This window comes from Equus asinus, chromosome 7 (genome assembly GCF_041296235.1).
Source record: "Equus asinus isolate D_3611 breed Donkey chromosome 7, EquAss-T2T_v2, whole genome shotgun sequence".
Lineage (NCBI taxonomy): Eukaryota > Metazoa > Chordata > Mammalia > Perissodactyla > Equidae > Equus > Equus asinus.
The window spans coordinates 105,418,808-105,435,807 of NC_091796.1; the positions used below are offsets into that span (position 1 = coordinate 105,418,808).

The window sequence follows — 17,000 nt, forward strand, 5'->3', positions numbered from 1 at the left end:
GAAGAAGGGGAGAGGGTGAAGAAGGAGAGAAGGCGGTCAGCCCCAGCAGGCAGCCTTGTTTTCTCAAATTCCCTCACACCGAAGCAGTAAAGAGAGGACCCCCACCCCCCAGTCCCAGCTGGACTCCTATTCTTGCGACATGATGTTTTCTGTTTTGAGTCTGTGGGCTTTCTGGTCAGATCCCTTTAAATGAGGAATCCCAGGGGTTCCTCAAAGCACTGTTTACCATCAACTTTTGCAGTCACCCTGTGGGGCTCCAGGCCCCAACATTCTAGTCTTGCTCTGCCAATGATTTGCTGTGTGACCTAGGGAGAATTGCTCAGCCTCTCTTGGCCCCAGCATCAAGTTCTGTGGCTCATAGGGGAACCCCACAGGTGGAGAGAGAGGAGGAACTGACATTTCTGTGCAGGGATCAAATTAAGGCCCATCGTAAAAGGCCAAACTTGAGCATGGGTACCAAGCAGCCCCGTGTGTGTGTTAGGTCGGGGGAGCTGGGGTCTGCTGGGCTCGGCTTCGCCTGCCCCCCATCCCTAGCTGGAGCGTGGCTGAAGAAAGCCGGGTAGGGCCTCTGGAGGCGCGCAGCATCACCATAGGAACAGACGCACGGAGAGCAGCGCGGAGGAGCCAGGCGCTGGGGGAGGTGGGCAGGGGCGGGTGACAGTGAGGGGCTGCTGGCTGTGGTCTCAGTGCAGCTGCTCCTACCTTCCACATTCCCAGTAAAAGAACTGAGAGGCCCTGCTGGGGAGAGAACAGGGTTGGGGCACCACTGTCCTCTCAGGGATACTCTCCCCAGGAAGCCCAGTTGAGGGGGTCAGCAACCCATGGAACCCAGAGATCAGAGGTAGCGAGAGGGCACGGGCTGGAGAGGGCCACACGGCTGAGACCAGTTGCTAGGACACACGATCTTTCCGAGGGGCCCATAGTAACCCTCCGAGAACACTCTGTGCCTCGTTCATTTATTCATTAATTCACTTAATCCACAAACACCTCGTGGGCAGCCCTGCAGGGCTGAGCAAGACGCTCCTGGCCCCGCCGAGGTCACACACACGTGCAAAATCCATTAACACCAGGCGAGAAGACGTCAGGCGAGAAGACGTGTGTTGGGTGTTCGGGGTGGATGGGGGTGCTGGGAGTGGCTGGGAGGAGGCCACAGGCTCCCCGGCTTCCAGTCTCAGGCCAGGACCCACCCCGGGCGGGGCAGGGGCTGGGAGGACCTCAGAGGAGGACTGCAGGGAGGAGTGAACCCCTGGCGCCCTGAGCTGTCCCAGGGCCCTGCTTGGGGTGTGGGGCAGCGCCTTCCTTTGCGAGGGATCCCTAATGCCCAGGATGGAGTAAGACGCCGAAAACACTCTTTTGAATAAGATTGAATGAAAATGCTAATGCTTTCTTACAAATAAGAGAATAAATATAGTACAGGAACATCTTAGATTCCTCGAGAGCTGTGTGTTTCCACATCCCTAAACTTGACAGGTGCGGCAGGCCGAACCGTGGCGCGTGGTTTCCTATTTACAGACCCAGACACGGAGACGGAGAGAGGTTATGATTCTGCCAAGGTCGCCCCGAAAACTCCTAAGGTGGGGCCAGGATGGGGGCCCTTCTTCCCGGGGCTCAGGGCTCAAGAAGATGGCTTCTTCTGTGGCTAAGGAGATCTCCTGTTTCTGCTGGACCACGGGGCACTTTGCTGGCGCCTCTGAAGGTTCAGCTGGCCGGGCCCTCCTGGGACGGTGGCGGGCGGGCACCACAGGGATGGGTGGGGGTGGCTCCGCTCCACTCCCGGGACTCTGCACAAGTTTGGGCAAGATGTGTTCGTTGGTTGACCCGGGTATGAGAGAAGGGGGATTCATGTTCTCTGGACTGTTTGCCAGCATAGGGGAGGCCATAGAACATTCAAGAATAGTTAAGAGGGATTTATATCCAAAATGCAGAAAGTTTTGTCACTTTCTTTCTCCAGTCTAACTCTGCCCCCGTCACAGTGAACAAGCCACACTCTAACCATCTCACCCGTGCACGTGTGCACACGGAAATCCTGTGACGGTATGCCCTGGAGAACTCCTATGCACACCCTTGCACACACAGCTGGACGCCCCTCCAGGAAGTGCTGAACCCCCCTCCCCTCAAGTGCCCAGCTCCCCCTTTGCTGCCCTCCTTCCCAGCATGCACACCCCTGCATCTCAGCGGTCTGTAAGCACCCATCTCCCCAACCCTTGAACTCCTGGAGGTGAGGGACCACCCTGGGACCCATCATTGTCCACCCTGCTTCCCCAGCAGAGCCTCAGGCACACAGTAGGAGCTCAGCCAATGCCGAGCGGATGAAAGACTACATTTAAAGAGGAGAGCCTCCGTTTTATGGAAAATTAACTTCTGGGAATTTCTGATGAATGAAGAATTATTGTACTTTTTGCCAAAGCCTGCATCGACAGGCTAAGTGATGAAAAGACTCCTTTTTCCTCTGGCCCTGATTTCCTCCCTCCTGAGTGGGGGTGAGTTTACCTACAAGGTGTGGGGGCGGCGAGGAGAGCCGTTATTAACCCCTCCGGAGACCCCAAGAGCGCCCCACGCCCACAGCATGACTCAGTGGCACCCTTTGAGAGGAAAATTTGATTGATGACGTGGACAATTAGACTTGTGAACCTGACATCCATGTCGATTCCAATGGCGAGAAAGGAAGCGAGAAAATCTATTTTTGAATGCTACCATCGATGATGAGAAATTGGTTCTGTTTGGGGAAGAGCTGCCACCCCACAGCATCAACACTAAATATGGACACGTATTTACCGCGTCCCCCGCCTCGTCTGCCCTCTTGTATTTTTCCCTCATCCAGCACATGGCGGGGCCCGGAAGCTGCTCCTCCTCCGCAGTGTCACATGCAGGCCCCCGTCTGCGGCCCGCAGCCCCGAGAGCCCTGCGCCATGGGCCCGGGGCCGTCACGTGCCTCTCCAGGCCCCACACGAGGCCGGGAGTGGAGTGTGAGCCTCCACGGCCATGGTTGTCCGCCAGCTCCGCTGAGCGCACCGCCACTCCAGACTGAAGAGGCCTCTCTCTCATTGAACTTGAAACCGAGCCGTCATGTTCTCGGGCCTACATGTGCTCGGGTGGGCCTCTCGTTTCCCTGCATCCTCCACCCCCGGGGACGCCCTCCCCTGGGCAGAAAAATGGAGAATTTCTCTCTCTAAAGATGGACTTTAGCTCGGGGAAAGAATCGGAATCGTCGCAGCTGTGCATCTCTTGGGGGTTTGCATGAAGCCCTCACAATCCCCTAGGTGGCTGAACGGTGCCCCCATCCAACGCGGAGGGCAGGGCCTGGAGGCCCCTGGGGTCTTCCCTCTCTCCCCCTGTCCTGCTCGCTGTCACCACTGTGGAGGCCCAGCAGACCCTTGGGATCCCAGCACTGCTGCTCATTAGCTGCACACCTGCGTCAGGGGCTTCCCGCCTCAGTGTGCTCATCTCTGAAATGGGCCTTGCACTCCTGGCCCAGCCTGGCTGTGAGGAGGCCCAGCTCTGTGCGGTTAACTGGGAGTCTAAGTCCGAGGGGGTGGTCACAGGGAGGCAGAAAAGGCAGCTCCTCCTTGTCTGTCAGCCTCCTGACCCAGAGACTGAGGCCTCGCGGTGGGAGATCCCTGCCCCGCCATCTCTAGGACCTTTCTGGAGCTCTAGTCAGGCCACCTGAGTCTTCGGACAGCGGCCCTGCCTTATGAAATGAGCAGTCCCTTTGGGAGACGCTCCCACTCGGGCAAGACCAGGGAGCTGCATCCTCTCCTTGAGGGAGGATGGATGGTGCCCGGTGTTTGGGCGGGCGGAGGGGGGATGAGGGCTCTTTGGAGTCCTTGCTGGGGCTCAGCTCCCCTGACTGTATAATGTCCCGCTAGGACTGGACCAGTGGGGGTGCAGTCACCTCCCTAAACTGCGACCCAGTCTGGGCAGAAACAAAGCCTCAGGCTAGGAGATTCTCAACTGGGGGGGTGTAGAGCAGTATGCCAAGGTGGGGCTGAAGCCCCCCTAGCTGCCTTGCCCTGCTGAGCATGCCCCAGACTAGCTGTCCCAGAGCCTCCTCCAGCTGGATCCTGCTGGGCTTCCCTGATCAGCAATTCTGTCTTGAATTGAGGGCCAAGAGGTCTGGTGCAGGCTGGGGGCAGCTGAGTTAGTGTTTGGGGGGAGGGGGAAGAGGAGCGGGAGGGAAAAGGGGGGGAGACAATCTCGGAAAACCTTCGCTCATCACTAGCTCCCTTGCTGCCCCCAAGGAGCCAGCCTCTGAGCAGAAGGAACAGAGGACCACTTTCCCCACTCCTGCTCGCTGGGGGCTGGGGCCGCGGGCAGAGCCAATGGGTGTGGCAGAGGGAAGGGGCCGAGCTTGAAGTCCAGGCCCTGCCTTTCCATCCAGCCCTGTGTTTGGCAGGGGTCCCTGCTACCTGTGCAGACCACCTGCCGTGCTGCCATGCCGGGATGACCTGTGGGCCCAGTGTTTCCGAGAGTGGGGGCTGCCTGCCTCCTCTGTGATCCCAGGGGCCTGTACTTCAGAGAGGAGGAGAGGAGGGGAGAGAAGACGGGGAGCGGGGGAGGGATGCGAAGATAGAGAGGGCTGTCCTGACTCCTCCAGCCCTGCGCTCCCCAGCCCTCAGGGTCTGCTTGCAAACAGCAGGCAGTGGCCAACTTCTCCCCAAGGGACCCGTTTGGCATTTTCATGCTTTCTGTACAGCCTTGAAGCCTGTGACAGTCACCAACCTCCCCTCCCCACGGCTCCTAAGCTACCCTTTCTCAGTGTCTGCTTGCTGAAAGGAAACCTTCGGTCTCCTGAATTTACAAACGCTGTGTTGAGACTAGAGCAAACTGAGAGAAAGCTCCAGGCTTACAGGACCTGGCAGGCAGGAAGCCCCCTGCAGCAGCCCTGTGGGGGCTCTGGAAGGGGCTGCATCAGAAGGACCCTGCCCCCCCTCCAGCTCTCTCTAGGGTGGCAGCTGTTGGAGGAAGGACAGGAAGGGGCCAACCTTGTAAGTACAGAGGTTTTTTGCTTATGAAAACCCGAGTTCCATTGGGGACAGGTGTGGCATCCCTGTTGGTAGACAAGGAAAGGGCTCGGAGGGGAAGTGACTGGCCCAGGGCCCTCAGGAGGCAGGGATGGAGCCAGCAGGTGCCAGCCGCCCAAGGGAGTGCTCCTGCAGCTGGAGCCGGACATCTGGAACCAGATGTCCTGGGGTGAGACCGCCCTTCCCAGGCCTTCCCTCTGGTCCCCAAACTGAGGAGGTCAGCAGTGGGAAGGGACCCGGTGGGGAAGGGGAGGGGTCTACATGGGGGAGAATTCAATGGCCCTGGGCCCCCCCTTGGCGCTCCATGCAGCCCACAGCGCACCTCATGACTAGATCTGGAGGGGGGCCCTCGCCCCAGCCTCTCTGCTCCGAGACCCTGCCCTCCTCAGCCTCTGCTGAGAGCCCAGCCGTTCCTATCTTGGATGCTGAGGTGAGGGTCCTGGGAGGGAAGAGAGGAGGGGGTCGGAGAAGCTGGGGGGTCTCCAGGCCTGCAGCCTCTCTCCTTGTGGCCCAGGGGCCTTGAGCAAAAGACCTTCGTCTCCAGGCTCAGTCTCTTCCTTGAGAAAAAGACTCTGTGAAGAGAGTCGGGTAAAAAGAGGGGGGCACGGGGCAGGGTGGGGGGAGGCACCTGGTCAGGGCCGGCCACCAAGTGTCCACTCCCTCCAGACTGTTGCCAGAGCCATCCCCAACAGCCCCCCCTTCTGGGTCTTCTGCAGAGAGCACCAGGGAAGGGGCGCCCGCCACGAGGGGTGGAGGCTTCCCCTCCAGCCTCCACGGAGCATGCCCAGCGCAGCTCGGGGCCTCCCTCCAGTCCCCCACCCTCCCGCAGCCACCCTCCCGCATGCAGACTTAGGGTCTTAGGGTCAGTGTGCCTGGGGGCTCTCCGTGGCCTGACTTCCCACACCCATCCCGAGGACAGCAGCTGTGTCCTTAAAACTGCCAGGGCCCCAACAGATGGCCCGAAGGTTGAGGCCCCCCATCCCAGGGTCAAAGTGGCAGAGACCACCCCCCCCAGCACTGTGGGAAAGGGGAGGCCACAGAATGGGGAGGCCGGGAAATGGGTGGGCACCCACTCCCTGCACCCGGGATCTAGATACACACTAGTCTGTGCAAATGAAGCACACACAAATGACCCACCTAGAGGTCATGACCGGAGGCGCCCTTCCCCAAGAGGTTCAACACCATTAATCCCCTCCACTGCCCCCCGCCCCACCTAGTGCTCCTTCCCCGTGGTCCTGAACCCCCCTGATCCAGACAGGACTGGAAGAGGGCTGCCAGGCAGACTGTGTAGCTCTAAGCCCCAGGGGGCCAAGGCAGGGCGTCTTTCCAGGGAGCGCTTTGGACGGGGAGGGTCTCTGGTAGGGTCGGCATCCCGCAAGCCCCACACCCCTGTGCACCACTGACCGGGGGCTTCCAGTGGGTCTGGAACACGTGCTGAGTGCCTGGTGTGCAACTGTGTATGAGTGTGAGCACACTGTGAGCTTGCCCACACGTGCCACTGCCGGCAAAGGTGGATGGGTCAGCTGTGTGTGTGTGTGTGTTGGGTGTATATGTATGCGAGCGTGTATCCAAGAGGCTGTGACCTGCGAGTTGTGGGGATGGGGTATGTGGCTGTACACATGAGAGTTGGTAGTTCACGTTTCAGCACGACCGAGGCCCTGGCCGTGTGTGCCAGCCTGTGGGTGGGTGGACATGACTGAACATGTGCCGGGGGGGTTGTATGTTTCCAAGTGGATTCGCATGTTCAGGTGGGCTCGTGGCTCTGCACACGCCTCAGTTGGACCAGGACACACGATGAAGGATGCCCTGGGTTTCATAACTGTCTGCTGGCCTCTGCATGCCTGTGATCGAGCATGTGGCACTCAGACTGTTTCTATAACATGCGATTGCGTTGCAGTGTGTGTGTGTGTGTGTTGTAGGGTGTGCCTGGGTCGCAGTGTGTGTGTTGCTACAAGTATCTGCATTTTCCTGCGTCTTTAGGGCCGGTGAATAAGGCTTTTCATAAGTGTTTTTCTGGGTGCGTGTGTGATTACGTGCGTATTCTACGTCTTTCGAGCGTGCACTTGTTTTTCTGGGTGCGTGATCCGTGGCCTGTGTGCTCGGGACCTTGGCGAGAAGTGTTTTGGTGTTTCTGTGCGCGTTTCTGTATTCCGCGTGTGTCCTCGCGTCTTCCTGGGGTCTGCGGCCCAGCGCGTGTTCGCTTCATGCGACTTGTCCTAAGCGGGCCGTGTGTGCGCGCCCGTGTGCCGTCCCGTGTGCGCAGCGTGTGCTAAACGTGCGCAGGCTACCTGTGCCCGTCTAGCCAAGAGTGCGCCGTGGGCGCGAGCGGGCTTCCGGACGTGCAGGGTGGGGGGCGGCCCGCGAGGGGCGGGGGGTCACCGGGACTGGCCGGCGCCGGCCCCGTGCGCGCGGAGGCGGGGGCGGGGGGCGGGGGCCGCGGGGGGGGGCGGCGGTACGAAAAGGGCGGCGCGCGCGGCGGCGGCGGCAGCTCGGCGGCGGCGGCGGAGAGCGCAGCGCAGCCCGGTGCAGCCCTGGCTTTCCCCTCGCCGCGCGCCCGCGCCCCCTTCCGCGTCCGCAACCAGAAGCCCAGCGCGGCACCCGGAGCCGGACCTGCCCCTGCGCCGCTCCCGGGACCGCGACCCCGACCGCCCCGCGATGACCGCGACCGCAGCCCTCCTGCCCGTCCTCTTGCTCCTGCTGGCCTTCGGCCGCAGTGCCCATGGTGAGCCCCCCGGCGGCTTGGCTCGCGCCCCCTCTGGGGAAGCCTGCGACGCCCCCCGCCGCCGGTGCCCCGCGCGCCCCGTCCCATGCGCCCCAACTCCCGCCCGTCCCGCCTAACCCTAAGCCCCGCGCTGTGCCTGCCTCGCCCTCCCTGCCACCCTCGCATGCCAAGCCCGGCCCTGGGGTCCCGGGGACAGGGGAGGTGTGGGACCCCCGCCCCTTCTCGCGCCGCAGAAGTGGCCTTCGCAGGGGTGTCGGTGCGCTGAGAGAGGAGATGTGGAGGAACGAGATGATGCTGGGGAGTCCTGTGTGAAATGCTCTGGGGTGCAACTTTGGGGTGCCCTGTGTGCGCGTTCGGGAACAGGTCTGTGAGGGCAGTGGGGGTGACTTGGCCGTCGTGGACCCAAATTCCCCACCAGGAGCCCAGCCCGAGCCCCTCCTGCGTCGCGCGTCTCTAGGTGAGGGGCTGCGACACCTCTGTCTGCAGCAGCCATCTGTCTCTGACAGTGAGTGAATTGCCCCCTTCCCGCAGTGCCCCCCGCCCCCACTGCACCAGTGGTTATGGAGGGGGCTGTCTGGAAGGCTGGAGAGCCGGTTGAAGTAAATGCACACAGTAGGTGCCTGTTAAAGTGTCAGAATCTCTAAACAGTGTCAGAATTGCAGCAGGCTCTGAAAAACCATTGCGTGTCTTTTTAATATGAGGTCTAGGGTAGGGGAGATGGGGGAATTTGACCTGGGTGCCTGGTTTCGCTGGGATTAACCTTTAAAACAACGCAGACGCCTTACCTGCGAGCCCACCAGGTGAACCCGTCTGGGCTCTCCCAGAGTGGAAGACCTCAAAATCTGCTCCCCATTTAGCTCACTTTGCAAAAGCGAGGGTTTCGCTGAGTGCCCCGGGCTCAAAATCTCCCTATCCACCGTCCCCCCACCCCCACTTTTAGGATGTGAGGTTGCGTATTTTCTTTGGGGGAAATTGGGTGTCTTGATCTGCTCCTAGGAACTAGGTAGTGTACTGTGGTCACGCCACAACCAGGAACGTGGCAAAGATTTTCCTCCTGAGGGGGTTGACATGAAGAGCCTACTGTGTGCCAGCTGGTAGGACCACAGAGGGTCATCAGCTCCTTTCAGGGAGGCTGCGGGCTGTGTGGGGGGAGACCAGCTTTGCCGTGACCTCTGGGGCCTTGCGGGGTGAATGGTGTAACCTTTCTCGTGCCTCAGGAGCTGAATGCTTCCCGGCCTGCCACCCCCAAAATGGATTCTGCGAGGATGACAATGTTTGCAGGTAATGGAGTGGCTCCCCAGAGGCAGCTTGAGGGGGCACAGAATCCTGGGGAGTCATAGTGTCAGGCAGAAAAAAATGGGGGGGCTTGGCTGCTGGGCTGCGCAAACAGCTTCCTCGCCCCCGCAGGAGACTGGTGGGGGGAAGAGGTGGGGGGTAGCCACAGCTCCTGTCTGTTTTTTCAGAATTGGGGTGCCCCCTTGCAGGGGGAGACCACTGCAGGCCACTGCGGCAAAATGCAGTGCTCTCTGAGGCTCTCAGGGACACCCCCCCACCCCGGTCTGTTCTGTGTAAGCTTTTCCCTTCGGGTGACTGGTCTTAGCTTCCTGGGACCCAGTGGCCTGGTAGTGTGCAAAGACCTCCCCAAGGGCTCTTGGTTCCACAGAAAGCAGAAGGAGCTCCCTCTCCACCCCTGCCCCCCCTCATATGTCCTCATCTCCCCCCACCTCCCGCAGGTGCCAGCCTGGCTGGCAGGGTCCCCTGTGTGACCAATGCGTGACCTTTCCTGGCTGTGTTCATGGACTCTGTGTGGAACCCTGGCAGTGCATTTGCGATGACGGCTGGGACGGGAACCTCTGCGACTTAGGTTGGCAAGCGCCCTTGCCCACCCCCTCTGCCCCTCTGCCCCCAGCCACCTCCTCCCAGCTCGTGGCGGCCTCCCCTCCCCCTCCCGCCTTATCCCCACACACCCAGAGCTCTGTATGGTAATGATCTGTTTATACACTTCCCGCTGGTGCCAGGAGCCTCCTCACAGGTAGGAACTTAATGTGCTCCCCTCGGCACCGGCACCGGCACCGCACCAGCCCCAAGAAGGCCCTGGGGGGGGGGGGCAGGGCTGCCAGGGAGCTGCCTGTTGAATAAAGAGTTACAAAATAAACACACACCACACAGAGCTGAGAGGGTGGGGACCACAGACCTGTGCAGGTCACTGAGGCTCAGAGAGGGGACTCCGGAGGTCACACAGCTGAGCCTCCAAGAAATTCACACTCGATGCTGTTAAGGAGGCCACAAGAAACACATCAACACACACCCACACGCACACAAGCTGCCGGGGAGAAGGGGCCGCCAGGCCAGGGCCAGGGGCTGTGACTGAAGAGGTCAGGTGTAGGGGCAGGTGGGGCCGGTGAAGGCTGAGACGGGGTTACAGTGCAGATTGGTGTTATCTGTTGATTTCATTGATTTATGCAATCTTTGTCCTCTGTTACCCTGAGCAATTGAGAGTTGGCTGTCGCTGTGTTTTCGGGCTGCAAAATGTTTGTCTGAGCCCATTCTCATTTGGCAAAATCTGCCCTGAAGCCCCAGCAAACTGAAGTCCTCGAAAAAATCTCCCAGCATTGCAGGCAGCTGCCACAGGGCCTGTCCCTGGGTCCCCAGCATCAGCAGAGACGAGTGGTACCAATAGGGAAACTGAGGCTCAGGGAGTAAAAGGGTCTGCTCAGGGACACATGAGAAGTCGGGAGAAAAGCCAGCTAAAAACCCCTCCCCCAGGCCCGGGAATGGGTCCATGCTCCTCCGAGGTGGTTTCTGACACCCTCCCTTAAAGGAAAACCTGAGAGGGTATTGTTATCACCTGTGCCCCATAGAGCCAAGGCAGCGGGCTTTCAAAACCGAGCCCCCCACCTTGTCTCGGGTCCCCCCAGGATGGCGCAGGGCTTTGCTGCAGCTGAGTCATGCTCTGGCCCTCAGTGCGGCACCCTCACAGGCCCTTGGAGCTGTTTGGGGACCCCAGGGATCCCAGCAAAGGCACTCCGGGATCAGGGCTTCCAGCCTGGATCCCACCGTCTCTGGTATCTAAGCCTGGGACTCCTCCCTGGAGTTCTCCAGACAAAGGGTCCCCTCCCCACTGGGTTGACAGTGGCTTTCAGGAAATAGCCCTCGGGGTGACTGAGGGCCCTCTCCCCCTGCGCCCATCTTTGAGGCTGTCCTGGCCGCAGCTGCTGCCCCAGCAGAGACCCCCGGCCGCTTGATGTTTAATCTACCCAACTGTTTAGGGTGGAGGCCAGGGACGGGAGGGGGTGGGCTGCCCCTCGCTCACGAGGCCTGGCTCTGCCGGGAGAGCCGTGGGGTGGTCGCCAGCTATTCAGCTTCCGTGTAAGGTTCTGAGCGACAGGAGAGCCAGGAGCAGAGAATTAGGAGCCTGCCATGGGGCCTTCCCGTTACAAATCCTCTTTATGTTTCCTCGCACCGAGCGGGGCTCCCAGGGAACACCTCATGGGCTTGGGATAGGCCATCAGCGCCGGCTTTTCCTCGCCGATTGATTGCCATCTCCCCTCCACGAGGGTGTGGGTCTCTTTAAAAGAGGGAAAGAACCTGCACATGTGTGGCCTCAGCCCTGGGGAGCCCCCCCAAGTCTGCCTTAACTTGCTGCGTCTCTGGTTGGCCCAGGCTTTATATTTGGCAGGTGCAGGAGCTGGAATCTAGAGAACCAAAGCTCAAAGCTGCCTCCGAGAGGGCCAGGGAGAGCCCCTTCTTTTATAAGTGGGGAAAGTGAGGCACAGAGTAGGGGGGAGCTGGACTCCACAGTCCGCTGGAGATGGGCACAACAAAGGTCCCCTGCTCCGGCCCTGCCTGAGGCTGAGGTCTCCACTGTCAGAGATCCCGTGGCCCAGGCCGCTTTGTTCAGCTCATCCCTGGCTGGCTGAGCCCCGGATAATGAAGTGTGCATGACGGGAGGTGCAACAAGGCGGTAGAAATATACCAGTGTGCATGGAAACCCGCGCTGACAGGAGAGCGCTCAATAGTTCTGATTTTGCTACCTTCCAAAGATGAAGCCTTTTTATCATGGACCCCCTTCGTTCAGACCCGAGAGCCAAATGAGAGACCACCAGGAGGGGGAGGCGGTCCTGGAGCTAAGTCAGCTTCCTCCATTCCCACCGGGGGTCTTTACATCTCGATTTCCCCCTGCCCGTCTTTGATGGAAGAGTCTGAAGGGCAGCTGATGTGTGTAACAGTTGGGCTGCGCTCGTCCCCCGAGTGGCAGGGCCCCCCACCAAACATGAGAAGCTGGACGTGAAAACTTGTCTGGGGGAGGCAGGCGTGAGGGAATCTGGGCTCGGTGCACACTGTTTTTGGGGAGGGCGGGGGTCTGCAGTGAAGATCATGCTGCTGGACTTGAGGGATGAAAGGGTCCAGCTGTCCTGGGTTGCATGTCACTGAGCGGCCATCCCTTTCTGTCTCTGTGACCGACAGGGAAGCCCCTTCAGCTCCCCGAGCTGTTTACTCCCTTCAGGGTTTTGGGGGTGTCACTGCACCTTCTTATCAGGACCCCACTTGGTGACCATTTGCAGTGGCCACAAGCAGAGACATCTAGGCAGCTTACTTGGGGTTCCCCCTTGACCAGGTGAGGGGGTCTCCCTGCCACCACCCGGGGAGCTCCCCTTCCAGCCTCTGTCCCCTGCTGCCTCCCTGGAGGAGGGGGTAACAAGGTCTGGTTTCCTCTCCCCGCCAGACATCCGGGCCTGCGCCTCCACCCCCTGTGCTAACAACGGGACCTGCGTGAACCTTGATTCGGGCCACTACGAGTGCTCCTGCACCCCTGGGTTCTCCGGACAGGACTGTCAGAAGAAGGACGGGCCCTGCGCCATCAACGGGTGAGTATTGTCTCCCGACTGTGTGTGAACTGATGAATACTGCCTTTGATTTCTGCTTCGCACCCCCAAAGACCCTTTCAGCCTCAGCCAGTTGGACCTGTCGCCTGACAAAGGCAGGGGTAAGTGCTCATCCCGCAGCCCCGTGGGGGGCTGCCCTGGATCAGGGTATTTATGGGGGAACGTGTCATTTCCATAATTTTTTCAAATGATCCTGAAGGCGATTTCATATTCCCCTGACGTTCCGAGTCCTGATGTGTGTGAGTGACAGTAGATTAGGACTGCGAATTGGAGCTCGAGCTGCATAATTTTCTAAAGACGACAACATGATAAGAGATCAGGGTTCGGCAGGCTGTTTGTGGAACCCACTCCCCACATTTTAGGGGGCGATTTGGGGGGAACTGGCAGGCTCTGTGGTTGGGTTTTCGGGGATGTCTTAGGAGGGAACTGATAGGCGGAGGAGGTGGGGAGACGGGGCTGCAGCCGGCATGGGGAGGGGATGGGGGACCAGCCGTAAAGCCAAGGGGTTAGAGTCCAGCTCTCAGCTACCCTCAGTGGCGAGGGGCTCTGGGACGTCGGAGTAGTGGGCACAACAGAGAGAAGGGCCACTGGCCCCTCTTGCACCTCCCTGAGTGGGCAGGGGCTGCTTTCTAGCAGCTTCGCCGTTTCCGGCCCTTATCTGCTTAGTTACACTGAGCCCTCCGGCCTCCTCCAATGGGGCTTCTGTGGAGGCCAGGAGAGATCCTGACAGACACAAGAATTCAAACTGGAGCCCAGTCCTGGGCTGGCAACTGGGGGTGGGGGTGCCCCTGTCCTCTGGGGAAACAGGAGCTGAAATGCAGAACGAGCTCATCTTGACCCGGTCGTTCCAGGGCAGTGCAGAGAGCGCCCAGAGCTGGCGCGTGCTGCAGACGGGCATTCACGGGGGTCAGAGGAGAGGCGCGACACCCCGGCTTCGTGTCTGCTTGTTTGCCCAAAGGGGAAGTCCAGAGCAGGACCTTTAAAATATTTTGCTTTTCTCTCTAACAGACTTGAACCAGTCTGTCCAAATAGAGCCCAGGGCCCTTGAAATTCCTGCCCAGCCCAGGTCCTCGGCGGCCCTCACCCCTGAAGCAGCAATGCTGACTTCTTGGGCTCAGGGCCCCTTTCTTCCCTGGAGTTTTGGCATTTATCAGATGACAAAGGGCCTGCTCGTTTAAAAGCACTTACGTTAAATGCTCTGTGTGCTCCGCTTGGAGCCAACAGCTTCGTCTGCAAGCTGCAGTTGGGTGAATGGGGCACTGTCGACCGGCCGGGCACAGACGCTGGCTCGAGCTGGCGCAGATGGACTGTGCGCTTCTCTCCCTCTGAGAGTCCCCAAGGCTTTCTCCCACAATAAGAATAACAGTAGGAGGTGATGGTGGGGGGGGGGGTGAGTGACACCCTCGTTGGCTCTGCTGCAGTGGCCCGGGGACAGGGCTAAGGGAAGGGCCCGCTCCAGCCCTGCGTTATCACTAACTTTGCCTTCTCAGCCTCAGTTTCCCCACTTGTCCAGTGACTAACCGTCAGTCCTCTGGTCGGAGAGATGACGTAAGAGGCAGAAAAGGAGACAGGCCTTCTGGCCTGGGAGGTCAGGCCTGTTCCAGGTTGGCATGCCCCATACAGGTGTGCATCCCACCCTCGGACAGCCTGGGGCCCCTCTAGGCAGGGGTCACAGCGCCCTCACCTCCCTGGGCCTCCTGGCTGTCACTCACTCACTCACCAGTGTGTTCTGAGCATCTGCCCTTTCGTCAGGCCTGGGGAAGTTTGCGACATGGCGTGAGGGGAGCGGAACACCTCTCCTTCCCCAGCACTGTCCCGGCCCAGCCCCCGAGGGCCCTTTACCGTGTGTCCCCCGTTATCTTACAGTTCCCCCTGCCAGCACGGAGGCAGCTGTGTGGACGACGAGGGCCAGGCCTCCCATGCCTCCTGCCTGTGCCTTCCTGGCTTCTCGGGCAACTTCTGCGAGATCATGACCAACAGCTGCATCCCCAACCCGTGCGAGAACCAAGGCATCTGCACCGACATCGGGGGCGACTTCCGCTGCCGCTGCCCCGCCGGCTTCATGGACAAGACCTGCAGCCGCCCGGTGACCACCTGCACCACCGACCCGTGCCTGAACGGGGGCACCTGCCTGCAGCACAGCCAGGTGAGGTACGAGTGTCTGTGTAAGCCTGAGTTCACGGGCCCCCTCTGCGGCAAGAAGCGCGTGCAGAGCCCCCAGCAGGTCACCCGTCTGCCCAGTGGTTATGGGCTGACCTACCGCCTGACCCCGGGGGTGCACGAGCTGCCGGTGCCGCAGCCCGAGCACCACATCCTGAAGGTGTCCATGAAGGAGCTCAACAAGAGCACTCCCCTCCTCTCCGAGGGCCAGGCTGTCTGCTTCACCATCCTCGGCGTGCTCACCAGCCTGGTGGTGCTGGGCACCATGGGCATCGTCTTCCTCAACAAGTGCGAGGCCTGGGTGTCCAACCTGCGCTACCAGCACATGCTGCGCAAGAAGAAGAACGTCCTCCTGCAGTACAACAGCGGCGAGGATCTGGCCGTCAACATCATCTTCCCGGAGAAGATCGACATGACCACCTTCAGCAAGGAGGCTGGTGACGAGGAGATCTAAGCAGCGTCCCCCGCCCCCCGCCCCGGCCCCTCTATATCCTCGGGGCCCGCAGAGCTCACCCCATGCGGTCTGTTCTCATCTTTGTGGTGGGATTTGCTCTTTTGTGCCTACTCTGGTGAACGCTATGCTTAGCTATACTCTATCTCTGTGTTGCTGTGTGACAAATGCAATGCCAGAATCCTCCTTCTCTCTCTTAATGCATGATCAAAAAACTTAATAATAAGAATTTCATCTTTAAACAAGTAAAAGAAATAAGTATGTTATTCTAAATGCAAAAATTAAAAAAGACCAAAAAAAAACAAGGCAACTGAACCAGGATGCCGTGCCGACGCCCCCCCCTCCCGGGGCGGGGGTCTCGGCCGCGGGGTCCTCGTGAAACCGTTACGAGTGCTGTGCGTGACCAGCCACTGTGGAAGGGCCGAACTCTTTTCGTTCGTTAATTCTCACACGCCACATCCGACTCGCACTCACGTCTAGTTCCACACCGCAACCCCTAGATCTTTCCGGTAGATTTTGCGGAGTGCAGCGGCCGTGTGTCAGGCAGAGAGAGCCCCGGGTTGGCTGCTGGGGGGCCGGGACCTCGTCCCAGCCCTGCCACTAACTCGCTGTGAGATCCTTGGCGAGTCCCCCCCACCCGGGCCCACCTTTTCGCCCCTCTCGAGGGAGGGGTTGAACACAGAGATCATCAAGGTCCTCTCTTGCCCCAGAACTCTGAATTAGGAACGAGGGGGTGTGAACTGAAATGGCTCTTGACCCTGAAAATAAGGATCCGATGATGACTGAGTCTCATCCCGGGATCCGGAGGTTTTGGCCTATCCTGGATGTACACTTGACCATTTGAAATAAATCTTAACTGCGTTTCTCAAAGCGGGGAGCCTCCTGGCTCACTTTCCGCTTGGAAATACTTGGCCCCTTTGAGTCACAATGTGCAGTCTCGAGTTGCCCTCTGGGCAGCTCACCGCCCCCCCCCAAGCCCCCAGCACTATATCTGCGCCCCCCCCCCCACCCGCTATAGATTAGAGACGTCCCTTGAAAACCTCAAACCGCAAGTGCCCCTGGCGAAATCTGAGTAGCAACACAGCCCTCACCAAGGTTTTCACAGCATTTGGTGGAAATTGCTGCTTGTGGGGAGTTTTCTATGTGTGGCCAAAGTGATACCAGACTGGCCCACACAGCCATGGAGTCTGTTTGTGTTGCTGAGTTAATAACCCTCAGATCCCTGAAGAGCTAGCCAGCTTCTGAATTGTGAATGTGAGTTTTTTTTTTAAAGAGCATCTATCTTTTTTGCAAAAATAGAAGGAAGTGGGACAGAGTTCTGCTTAGCTTCCCAGCTCTCTGAGTGGGGTAGCTAAACAGCCCTTGGGTGCCCGTCAGGAATATCTTGCTTCTTAAATTATTTGAATAGGAATGTATACTCTTAGCTTTAGTCAGTGTTGCTTGCACTGTTTACCTTGCTCCAAGAATTTATTCCCAAGTCATCATCATCTTCATCATCTCGGTCATTCCGGTCACTCCACACACACAGACATGCGCCACCGTCATCGCACAACCATTGACCTCATTACTCCATCGCCACCGGACTATCACTCAAGGCCCTTGTCATCCTGTTTCAAAGTCTGACTCTCATCTCCCCCAAGCTCCTGATGCCCCCACCCAAGCCGCTTCCCCGTCACTCCCAGTTCTTTCTCCTGCGCAGCCCCTCCCCCCCTCGGCCCCGAGTTCCTTGTCACCCACATCCCGAGCCCCTCCCACCCTCA

General features: G+C 59.4%; 1 protein-coding gene across 3 annotated transcripts; it reads left to right on the forward strand.

The window, feature by feature from the left end:
- The first annotated feature begins 7,457 nt into the window (after window positions 1-7,457).
- DLK1 (delta like non-canonical Notch ligand 1) lies at window positions 7,458-15,498 on the forward strand. 3 transcript variants are annotated; one of them, XM_014854555.3, is made up of 6 exons: window positions 7,466-7,743; window positions 8,961-9,024; window positions 9,477-9,607; window positions 12,470-12,611; window positions 14,496-14,775; window positions 14,995-15,498. In XM_014854555.3, the coding sequence occupies exons 1-6, from the start codon at window positions 7,677-7,679 to the stop codon at window positions 15,241-15,243; spliced, it is 933 nt and encodes a 310-aa protein (XP_014710041.1). In that variant the 5' UTR covers window positions 7,466-7,676; the 3' UTR covers window positions 15,244-15,498. The 3 variants fall into 3 exon arrangements, with proteins under 3 accessions (XP_014710040.1, XP_014710041.1, XP_014710042.1); XM_014854556.3 differs by having other exon boundaries at window positions 15,001-15,498; XM_014854554.3 differs by having other exon boundaries at window positions 7,458-7,743; window positions 14,496-15,498.
- Window positions 15,499-17,000: the final 1,502 nt, after the last annotated feature.

Coding starts and splice junctions, on each gene's coding strand:
- DLK1 (XM_014854554.3), top strand. CDS start 7,677: ATGACCGCGACCGCAGCCCTCCTGCCCGTCCTCTTGCTCCTGCTGGCC. Junction 9,025..9,476: donor GAGGATGACAATGTTTGCAG/GTAATGGAGTGG, acceptor CACCTCCCGCAG/GTGCCAGCCTGGCTGGCAGG. Junction 12,612..14,495: donor GGGCCCTGCGCCATCAACGG/GTGAGTATTGTC, acceptor GTTATCTTACAG/TTCCCCCTGCCAGCACGGAG.